We start from the raw sequence: 12,085 nt of genomic DNA, 5'->3' as shown, positions 1-12,085 counted from the left end.
ACTCTAAACAGACACGTCTTCACGGCAAAAATCAAGATGCAATCAAATTCTGTCAAACAGTTGCATACCTGAGGCCTGAAGAATGCCATTCACCCCAATTCCAAGCACCACATCATCCTTCATTTTGAATCCCATCAGCTGTTCTGATGTAACCAAAGCTGAAGCAGCAAATTGAGCACTAACAGAATCCAGTGTCTTGGAAACAAAACCCTAAAAAGAACAATGGTAGCAAATATATGTGATTGATGCTTCTCAACTGTCAGTACTCTCCCCATTTTAAAGCTACACAAAACCTAGTAAAGCAAACATCAATACACCAATAAAGCGGAACTGTGGACCAGTCATTCTCTCAGATCAAATCATCAGCATTTGATAAAGCTGGTTAAAATATCAACTCTGATTTTTTTTTTGTATTACCATGCACTTTTAGATCTGTTAAAACAACCAAGATGACATTCCCCACAACTAGTCAAAACACTAAAAAGCTGATTTCCGAAGTTCTATGTAAGAACACTGTTTCACAGATCAACCTGTTTTCATGAAACTGCAAACCAAATTCAGCAACTTGGAGGTTCAGATTGAAAACAACTTCTGAACCTTTTCACGTGTCCATCACCACTGCAATCTCCCTACATATTTATGAATATTAGACACTTTCACAGCTGTATGGAGGACATATGTATGAGGTAGCTTTAACTAACTAAAATTCTGCTCTGAAAATTCCCCAATGACAAGAGGATGATGACATGGCTGGAGATTTCTGCAATCCATATTTCTAAAGCTTTGAAAATTTCATTAATTGACTGATCCATTTTTTTTGTTTGTTTGTTTTTGTTAAGAGGGAGCAGAGGCAACACCTGCCACACTCACCTGCAGTGTCCCTTCTAAACACTTTACAGAATGGCTATGATGTAGATTCAGGCGAAAGCCACTTTCCTGTTGGTTAGTTTCAAGGTTCTATGGCAACAGTTGACAATTAGAGATGAACCCTGGTGGGAAACAATGAGGGATAAATCATAGCACAGACAAATCCCTCACCTGTGATGTGTTGGCAGAGGAATTACTATTTGCTTGCTGTTGATGAATTTGTGCAAGCTGCTGTTTCTGCATTAGTGCCAGTTGCTGTTGATGTTGCTGGTATTGTTCGGCTGTAAATGCTGAACAAAATATAAAACGAGAAAATACTGTATCAAAATATGTAGGAGTTGTGTATATAAACACATACACTTGATAAACCTAAACCCCCACCCCCAAAAACTACCACAACAAGTTCCCAAGAGCCTTAATGCAGCTTTATATCAAAGAGGCTGACATCTTCCTAGAAATTTTTGTCCAAACACCTTCTCTTTTTGTTTGTTTAGTATATAGGCTTTAGCTGAATTCAGCTCAAGACACTAAAAAGGGAGAGGGAGAAAGGAACCAAAAGCTCTTTAAATACAGATTAAAAATAATGATTGTGTAGAAATGGCATCACTGTTTCAACCTTGTGAAACTACAGTATCAGCATTATTAGTGAAATAGATTTCTATGCCAAACTTGGCAACTGCAATGCACCCCTCACTGACAGCACTCTGAAGGCAGCAAGGGCCTACAACTAAGATTATGTTTCAATTGAAAACATTAAGTTGGGCATGCTCACAACTCTGCAGGCTATTGCTGTACAGTACCTTTTTTGTTTGTAACTACACATGTGTAAGTAGCTCCATCAATACCAAATTTCACAGAACTATTTCCTTCTCTCTAAAATCTTTGAAAGGTGACTCAGTAGTCAGTGCATCACAAGTCAGGCAGAATTTTATCCATTTAACCCACAGGAATAAAACTCATGAAGAATAATTTGTAGATTGACAAGGGGATGCCCAATGATGCAGCAGAATCACTATTTCATTGACTAACTCCAGTGCAAGCATTCTTTGTTTTAGTTTACTTTTCCAAAACAAAATGAAGTCTCAGTTTCCAATTTACAAACTGACTAAATGCTAGAGTTTGAATACCCTTGCAAAATATACACCTTTCAGATTTTCCTTCAATTTTATATTCAGATTGTACAAATGTTCCCAAATAGGTGCTTTAAATAGTACTCATACTTCAAGAATGCACTGGAAGTCACACTTTTGGGGAAGCTCACAACTGCTTGGCAACAAATCACTACCACACTTAAATCCTGTTCACATATTGAAATTTTAAAGAATTTTTTGTTAATCTACTCCTTCAGGCTTACTTGCCTGAAGAAAACATGTTTGCATCAAAACCATAATAATGTCCTGCTTCTGGATACAACAGGATGCTGAATTATACCTCATGTATAAACATGAATAACAATTCAGTATAAATGGCTGCAGTATTTGGGAACATCAGAGCACACACTGCTGAGCATACATTTTCCTGGTGTATTTGTCTTTTTTTGGTGTTCAAATATTGTCTAAACTACTTCTATTAAGTATTAGAAATTGCACTGAAATTATGAGCAGCAGTTCCCTATTTAAACTCCTGAAGCTATAAAATTTTACTCAGCTGTTACATTCACATTACCTTTCTGCGTAAGTAACATGTTTGAACAAATAAGGATGTAGCACTTATTTATATTGCAACAAATGACTTACAATTACTTCTACAGTTAAATAACACTGCAATATTTTAAAATTATTCCTAGGAGAATATCTTAAAAGTAATAACCTCACTCATAACTGTCCTTACTTTAAAAAAAGCCCCAAAAAAACCAAAACAAACAAAAAAAAAATCCCAAACCAAACAAACTAGAATTCATTGAGCAAATACTCAAGGATGACTGTTTAATTTATACAAAAAATAAAATTTACAGCTCCTTTAGATTTTTTTAAAACTGCCATCCAACACAAGTTAGAGCAAGAAAGCTTTAGCCCACAAAGATTAACAGGTAGAAAGCTGAGCAGCAGTAAAAGAGGGAGGAAAATGAATCTACTGTTCTGGTACTGAAAGACGTACAATATATTGTTTTTTCAAATCCTAAAATTTAGAATCAACATACGTTTAGCCAACATAGTGCCAATGACATTGAAGGTTCCATTTATTTACTTATGGTATGATTTATCAGGGTGTCCTGTGCAGGGACAGGAGTTGGACTTGGTGATACTGATGAATCCCTTTGAACTCAGGAGATTCTATGAACAAGGTATTTTATTCTGTAGTATAGCACTGTAAACATATTGCTTAGGAATTGCTTAAGTGATGTAAATAAAAACAACACAAAATGACACAGAAGAAAAAGGCAAAAAAGGATATGCTGTACCACCATCTTTGGCTGTTTAAAACTGCCACCATCATAACCACCTTACTTGTGCCTATTTAAGTGAAATTAGTAGTTCATCTCAGTATTCAAGTCCTGAAAACTGAAAAGTATATTTAACATTCTAGCCATAAAAGAGCTGAGGTAAATGCAGTCACCTGTGTTGGTTTAACCACCTCCAAAATACTGCTTTCTTTTGCAACAGCAGCAAATGAAGCTTACAGAGATGAGCTGTGTTTGTTTAGGAAAAACTGTGCTAAATAATGGCTGGAAGCACTCTCTTCTTTCCAGAAGTGACATTTTGAAAAGCCGTATTTTTGAAATTGTACATCAGTTATTTTCTTTTTAACAGCCTGGGACCCTTAGAGCTGTATGCTTCTCACCACTCTGGAAAGTTGTACAGTTGTCAAAGGAAACAAAAAGAACCCCACTACCACCATCACCCTCACCTATTCCAACTGCTCCTCCTCCATTTAAAAATAGTACCTGGAAAATACACTCAAGAACAACTAATTTCAGTTTTTTTCAATTTAGTTAAACACTCAGCAATGTTTTTGCTGCTTCCCTTATTAAAAAATAAAAGTCTAACCAGATATTTCAAAATACTATTTACAACACTATCAGGGGTTTACTGTGAAAAAGGCAATACTGCTCAGAAAGGGCTGCTGCAATCTACAGCCTCCTAAAATAATCTGATTGATATTCCTTTTCCATTCCATAGACAGAGATGCTAATGTACCAGAACAGGTTATAGATTGCTATTGCATAAGCCAGTCTTCCCTCTTCATCCTAAAGAAACACTACATTGAAGGTTTTAATGAGAACATTACTACTGCTGTGAACTATCCAAATCAAAATTTCTTCTGGAGACCTGCAAACTAGGACAGCATTACTTTATTCCTCTTCTGTTAAAAGCCATCATGTATTTTGTTTCCACTACCACCAGGTTTCTTCTCCTCCTGCTCTCAGACTACAGTCCACATTACATTTCAGTGAAAAAATACACATATTAATTGTGAGATATAAGTTGCTTCTGAAAAATGCCATTCCTATGCATGTAAAATCCCATTTGTATGTACTTTACATGAAAGTACTTTCACCTATTTAACCTTATATATTCATGTCCAGTGGCACCCAAGTGTGACTGGAGTTGGGGAAATCACATATGCTCAGCACAGTGAAGTCACGGGTGTACTGACTGTACACCTCTACATCTGCAGGTACAATCCTGGGCTTCTCAAAGAACAAGTCTAAGTTCAGCTACCCTTTTTTTAAAGAATCAATTCAAACAGAATGTGTTCCTGCACAAAAAACATAGCTGCTACTAATGTGTTAGGTGGCTTGCAGAGAACACTTTCTGCTTGTTGCAATGTAGCATTGTTGCAACCGGATGGGTGCCAAACTCAGCATCTTGTTAACATCAGTTCACCTAAAAAAAAACCAGTGAGTATCCCAAAAAACCTCCTTTTGAAGATTTTATTCTCACTTCTCATTTTTGTTATAAAAAAGAAAGGATGCAGCTGAAAACCTTTCATGTGTGTCAAAAGAAAAATGGTACATGGAGAACAAGTAGAAAAAATGAACGTCATTCTCTTTTTGTCATACACTGCTCATTATCTGCCTGGAAAAAAAAGGAGTAGGCAAGCAGCAAGCCCAGACCTTTTCTGAACACTTAAATCAGTAACCACATTTCTGGTAACTGAGGAGAGTATTGCTGTACAACACTACACAAAGTTACAGATTCCTGACATTGCCAGAGACCAAGGCTTTAAATAATATTAGTAAAGCAACAGAAAGCCACGTAACAGCTTGAAGTTTAAAGAGGGGACAAAACATAACGTTCAAGGTTTAAAGATGACACAGGAGATTTTAAGGCAGGCCCTTGCTTCAGCAGCCCCAAACAAGGATGCAGTGCTTACAGACTCTTCTCAAGCAGCATGCTCTAACCTCAGTTGGTTCCATCTAATGACTATTTAATAGTGCAGGATTTCCCAAATTAAACTGTGACAAAACACCCAGTTTCATCCACTACACAGAATCACTTGTGTAAAGGGGGAAATCTCAACCACCACTACTAATACACAGTAAGCAAGAAAATAACCATTTCAGAATATCTCAACAGTCTTTCACAGCCAACAGCTGTATCTTGCCAGAAAACTTCTACATACTTTCCAAGACACCTTCACTAATTTATGCAAGTCACTTGACTTAAGTCAACCTTCTTTTCTAACCTTAAACAAGAGGAACCTTTAAGCACAATTCTGTCTGAAGTTATTCACATCTCAAGACGGTTATCAGAAAATGGGCAACTCTTTACCAAGAGACTTGGCTGTACAAATGTCACTTGTTTGTTTACAGCACACTGTATCAAGTGGTAACATTTCAGCTGAGACAACCTTCAGATCTGAAGTCAGTTCATGATGTTATGCTGTTATCCTCTTCATTTAACAGCTCGGGACAACACACACACAAATATTCTGCAACTGTATTGGTACTGTACTTTGGCAGCAAGGAAATGTTTTTGGGCTTACAGACTGGAAAAGGAATGGAAAGTAGAAGAAAAAACTTCAGGCGTTTTCAGCTTTGAGTACAAGGAACGAAACCCTCTGATACTGACTGACAGGATAAATGACTCAGCATCTCCTTAGTGACAGCAACAAATCCTGTTTTATTAAAAACTGAGCTATTTCACACTGCACTAAGAATGTGTTTTCCTACAATCACTTTTATGAGTATTTGTACTCTTTGGGATAATGATATATCTATTTTTTGCTTGAAGCAAGCTACTGAATATCATTTTTCAATTGCATGATTCGGTTTACGTATCAACCAAATTCTATGGGATGGTGATACTCCACAGGTATTGCTTTTCAGAGCACAGAGTAACAGTGATACTGTCAATGGACTTTTCAAAGATCATAGTCTGCACAGTTCTACACTGCAATATAAATATTCTAACAGTGCTCACTGATTGTACCACAGCATTTAACATGTACTTACAATGCCATAGCTTACATTTAGCTTCTTTGAGAACTCAAGTTCTCCCCAGAAGTGGCCAAAGCCAGTGATGAGTGAGTGTCTGTGGGTGGCTGGTCCTGCCATCTGTATGAACAGATGGGCCCTGGTAGCACCAACAGCCACAGCTTCCACTCCCGACTACGGCTGCAAGTTTTACTGTGAGCTCACTCACTTGTTACTTTGCTTCCCTCAAGAAGGAAAAGAGAGACTCTTTTTAAGTTGACAATGATAACCAGTTTTCTAAAAAAGCCCAGGGAGCTACCCCAGAAAGCAGAAAATCCATGTGTAAGCTCCTGATCCCTCTACTGGCATTCTTTTCCATTTCTGGAATGGAAGATGCTCACTAGATTTGCAAACTGAGCAAGCTTTGTTAAGTAAACACAATGACCTAGCTAGGTAAGCTTTCTTCTTCTCTAATAAAGTTTTAAAAAATTTTAATACTGAGAGACTCAAACAGCATAATTAAACTTTTTGACAAGTGTTTCAGTTCTGTTAAACATCTTAAGAATTAGATACTTAAATTACAGTAGCTTAAAAGCTGTTTCATAACAAGTTAAGTATCTGTTCTCAAGAGCAGAAGTCATGTTTCAGTGGGAAAACTGAAACATTAAGACTACATTAGGTTCAAAGAACTTCTCTAATCCATTTATAGAATACTAGACTCTGTGATCCTTCCAGTGGAGGTGATAACCATTAAAAAGGTAGTTTTGATCAGAAGAAAGTCCACTTAACTAAAGCTTCCAAACTTTTTCAGAAATTCAATAAACTAGAGAACTGCTAAAGTGTGTGGAAAGATGATATATCATGTTATAATGATTCTTAAGGGAAATATGTGACAGCATCACATCCCTGGTGTATAAGACAACAGTTAGTGGTTACTAATGCCAAAGTGCATGCAAAGCAAACATCACTCACAATGCTAAGTAATCCAGAACATCACATTTTAAAATCTCTGTCTTATGAGAGATGTTATCTGGCTTACTCTGCCTGGTAAAGATTTTCTACTGTACAGCAAATTCTCACCAGTGAATTCAGAAGATTGGAGAGACTTAGAGCCATCAGTGTGATTTAGTATTTGATGCACCAGGCCCAAAGATGTTTCACTTTCTGAAAAGAAGTTCAAGATCGGTTTTACTTAAACATGGCATTATTACACACTATGAGAACATGAATCATTATGTCCTTGATTATTACTACAACAGCTTTTTATTTCAGCCCAACAGAACTTAAGTGTGAAATTCCTAACATCAGAACTGGAGAAATTATAAACTAGATACAGTGTCTATATATGCACTCCCTACCTGGCAGCAGAAGACAAGACAGAAAATAATTAATAAGGAGTTTTTACTAGCCATTGAGTGAAAGCTAGAAACCTCCCTATGCACTTTTACTCATTTGCTCATTATTCTTAAAATGAGTTTCCACCAAAAATATCACACGCCAGTTAGGGTACACACAGTTTACTGCAGTTACAGACATGACCATCCCTGCATGGGATGCAATGTGGAACAGTTCCACAAGCCCAGAGATCCTCAACTTTGGAGCAAAGTTTTACTCCCAACTGAATTGAAAGTGAATGAGAAGATCTAGTAAGACTACAAAGTCTTGAAGTCTCTGGAAGTGCTCAGGTGTTTCAAAAAGTATCAGCTCTTCTGCATCCACGGTCACATTTCCCAGACTAACAAAGCTTCTCCTTTTAATATTTCCTCCTTCAACTAAGTTTAGGATGGGCTATAAACATCTGTTACTCTTGAGGCCATTGCTTTTCAAATAGGATCTCAACAGCAGAGTCACACTGAGGGCCAAGACTATTAAATTGCAAAGATAACTGGAAGAGGCCATTACAAATTTCAGTATTTTTCATCACCAAGTTTATCCCGTAGTGTGAAAGAAGCATTTAAAAAAGGGGAAAACAGTAACACAGAGCAGTATTGAGAATACTACAGATACAAGGGTTAAATAAAAACATCTAAACACAGCCAGCGATGGCATGAAAGTCATGGACAAGTCCTTTCACATTGCTACAAGGAATTGCCACAAGGGTTGAGAAGCTTCCTCCTGGTTCTTTCTAGGAAAAGGTTATTTAAAATCTGGCATCAGGTATAACATCTTAAATGACAACATGAAAAAAGAGTATAGAAGCACAGAGTGGTTTGGCTTGGAAGGGACCTTAAAGATCATCTAATTCCAAACCCTTTGCCATGGGAAGGACACCTTCCCCTGGAGCAGGTTCAAAGCCCCATCCAACCTGGCCTTGAACACTTCCAGGGATGGGGCTTCCACAACTTCCCTGGGTAACCTGTTCCAGTGCCTCACTATCCTCACAGTAAATAATTTCTTCTAATCAAAACTTACTCTTTCAGTTTTAATCAATTCCCCCTTGCCCTGTCACTACACACTCTCATAAAAGCCCCTCCCCATCTTTCGTGTAGGCTCCTTTCAGATACTGGAAGGTCCCAACTGGGTCACCCCAAAGCCTTCTGTTCTCTTCTCCAGGCTGAACAAGTATAGGTCCATCAGCCAACATTACATATTTGGGAAATGGAAGCACAGCTCACTGCTCTGCTAGATCCCAAGCATGCAAAACTGCTTTTAAAAAGCAGATTAAGAGGCCCAAAATGCAAGTTTACTGGGGAAAATGTTATTTCTATGGAACTCCCACAGTAGAAGTTACTGCACAGCTATGCACAATTTGAATCACAGTCCCTAAATGTCCAGTTTACAAGAAAATGCAAGGCATTTGACTGTATTCTGGATACCCACAGCTTTTCATATATAGTATGTATGTTTCATATACACAATCCCAAATACAAAACCTAACAGTTTTCAGTAAGGCTTCTTCTCAGAGAGTGATTTCTCAACTCAGCTGAGCAGGCTCCAGTCAGCCTCTTTAGCCCTGCCAGCTTTCAGACACTGTTTTCAAAGCAAACCATCTTCTGGGAGAAGAAGGCAACAAAATGCAAGACTGCTGCCTGCTCTTAGCAGAGCCTGGGAGCCAGTGTTCCAGTATTCCACTAGTGACAGGAATCTCTGCTCTGCTTCCTAAACACAAGGCTGAAATGGAATGATATAGGTGTGCAGCTTCAACTGTCTCTAACTTTCCTTTATGAGATCCAAGCATTCAAAAATGTGAATGCAACATATTTAATAGAATGTCTCCAGCAGAGAGCCGAGTCTCTGAAGTGATGGAGGTCAAAGACTGCTATTTGCCTGGCAGAACCAAACCAATCAACAGGGGACACAAACACTTCAGCTCAATACTCATACCTACTGTACACTCCATCTCTGAGGATTATGGCTGAGAAACCTGACACCGCCAGCAATACAGGCTCCTTTACTGAAGTAATTCTGCTGCTGAAAAAGTTAATTCTCCACAAAAATAATGTTTTAATGTTTTTGCTTCCTTTTTTAGTCGTATTCTGAATAACGTGTGTTAAGACCTTTTAATCAGCTCTTCTCGCAAGAGGGCAAAGGGATACTTTTTCATAATTCCTCAGTAAGATCAGAAGGAACCACCCTCTACACAAGTGATGTGTAGCCACTTGCTCCTGCTGCCAAAGCCTAGCCTTCAGCACACCACAAGTGTTCAGGTAACTGGTAAGGGATTTTAAGACACTCCTTCTCAGTTTACACACAAAATCTCAATGCAACAACTTCCACAAATCTTTAATACTGAGTACTCTGAAAGCCAGAATCAGAATAAATTGTATTTCTTCAGGATCAAAGGCACTTCAAAATGTTTATAAATGCCCAGCTTTGAGGAAACCTCTCTCTGATCTTCAGGACGAAAAACAAGGCTCTCTGTAGCCAGAGAATGGTATGCTACTGCACAGCTTTTGTAGCATATCCTCTGATTAACAGAAGACCTGAGATATCTCAACCTCATGGCCCTGCTGGCCCCATATAACAAACCCAAGAAAAGTATTTTCCACAGCAGTTGTTCCACATCAGCAGCATGTCTGCATCACACAATGCAGAAAAAGCTCAAGACTTTCTTAGCAGGGAAATAAAAAATCACTCATGTGATGGCACATAATAAACATGACCACCTCTGTTGGTCACTATAGAATCCCAGGATGAACATCTTAAATGTAAGTAATACAGTTTGACCACAACTTACAGTAGCAGTGAAAGGATAATATTACTTAAAAATACAGACATATTAATAAGTGTTTTCTGACAAAAGACCAATTGCCACTTCAAAAACCCAAAAGGCAAAGAGAAACAAACCTAAAACATCCACACCCACAAACTCCCAGCTTTAAAAACAACTAAGAAAGAGCAACAGGGAAGCCCTACAGGGTTGTTAAGCTGCAATAGTAACTACTACAAAAACATCAGTATGGCTGTTAGGTACCTGAGGCTCTTTGCAGTATTGGCTACAAAAAGAACAAAGACAGAACTCGGCAGCTGCAGCCCCACTGACAGGCAGCTCTGAAGAAGTCAGAATCATACACAAGACATTTGAACACCCCTGCGACCTGTATAGACAACATATGTCTCAGAATAATTTTAGAAAATGGAAAAAAAAAACCTTCTAAAACCACACTGGTACCAAGATGGAGCAGATTGTGCTCCTTGCAAACGTGAACAGGTGATCAGCAAGTACACCATACACACAGAGACTTATATAAAGCCCAATACCACAAGAATCACAATTAAGATTATAAACAATTATATGTATAAAATCTACCTGGCTATATTAATAACAAGTGACTATCCAAAGGCTCTGATAACCAATTTAAAGTATACCTATGAATTCAGACAGCTGTATTTTTTTATTGAAAATTTAATTTCTGATTCAAATCCTAGCAAAATTATGAAACTAAACTCCACATTTGTATTTTGAAAAGCTTGGAATACTTCAATGTTTTTCATGCAGATACTACACCATCTCCACAGAATTCCAAGCACAAATGAATGTATGATACCAGGTACATACACCAGTAGGTGTTACTTTCCCACAGGCTTCAGTATGCAACCACACAATTAAAACCTTCTATGGGACTCATCAACATAACTAATTCCATTTAATTCAGAAATTATGTAGATAAATGTTCTTACCATCTATTTCAGGGAAAAAAACACTCTAGAAGGATGTGTGTGTGTTTATTTATACAGATACACACACAGACATGAGCTTTAAACTCCATCAGCCGATTTTTCAAGTCTATGTGACTTTCAAATGTAAAGCACTGTCCATGAATACTTTGCAGTGCATTTACAGCCTATTCAACAAACATTAGTTTTGTTTTCACCCTCCTTATATGCTACCTTTAACACAGTTCAGCCTGGCCTCCAGGCAGAGAACGTCCTCATTCACTTCTGGACTTGTTTTACCGATTCAAGGCAGTGAAAGAGCAGAATTTAAACATCAAAAGCCACACTAAGATCACAAACCATAAGAACCATCAGTTTTAGCCCTAGTACATTTCCAGCAAGAAGAATCACGAAAGAAGAAAGGAAAGGGGCATAGGGGCAAGGACCTACTTCTAGGACAGCATGGAGAGGAAGCATGAAATAAAGCAGCAAACAACTGCTGCTCACTAACAAAAAGCAGCAAACAACTGCTGCTCACTGACTCTACAAATGCAAGGAGAAAGAATTTTCAGGAAAAAACCTTAAAACATGATACAGGAGGGAAGGTATATAATGTAGTGGCAAACAGAAGACTAAAGTTATCTGATAACCAGAGTAACAGTCTTTAAAGCAAATCACCAAAACAACCCACAACTTAGTTTATTAGGTATATGCATCTCTGCTCACTGCACTCCTACATTATCCAGGTTTTCTGATTGATTT

At 38.0% G+C, this 12,085-nt stretch overlaps 1 protein-coding gene across 8 annotated transcripts in view; it reads right to left on the bottom strand.

The window, feature by feature from the left end:
- EPC1 (enhancer of polycomb homolog 1) overlaps positions 1 to 12,085 on the bottom strand; it is a 71,644-nt gene that overhangs the window by 9,911 nt on the left and 49,648 nt on the right. For 5 of the 8 annotated variants that reach the window (XM_064397916.1, XM_064397623.1, XM_064397701.1 and 2 more), the window contains 3 exons: positions 1,039 to 1,157; positions 871 to 957; positions 69 to 210 (listed from right to left, as the gene is read on the bottom strand). In XM_064397916.1, coding sequence (XP_064253986.1) covers positions 69 to 210; positions 871 to 957; positions 1,039 to 1,157 — 348 coding nt within the window. Of the gene's footprint in view, positions 1 to 68; positions 211 to 870; positions 990 to 1,038; positions 1,158 to 7,306; positions 7,391 to 12,085 lie in introns of those variants that run through there. The other 3 variants (XM_064398158.1, XM_064397773.1, XM_064398066.1) reach the window with 3 other exon arrangements.

This window comes from Passer domesticus, chromosome 1 (assembly GCF_036417665.1).
Source record: "Passer domesticus isolate bPasDom1 chromosome 1, bPasDom1.hap1, whole genome shotgun sequence".
Classification (NCBI taxonomy): Eukaryota; Metazoa; Chordata; class Aves; order Passeriformes; family Passeridae; genus Passer; species Passer domesticus.
This window is presented reverse-complemented; position numbering and strand designations above follow the sequence as displayed.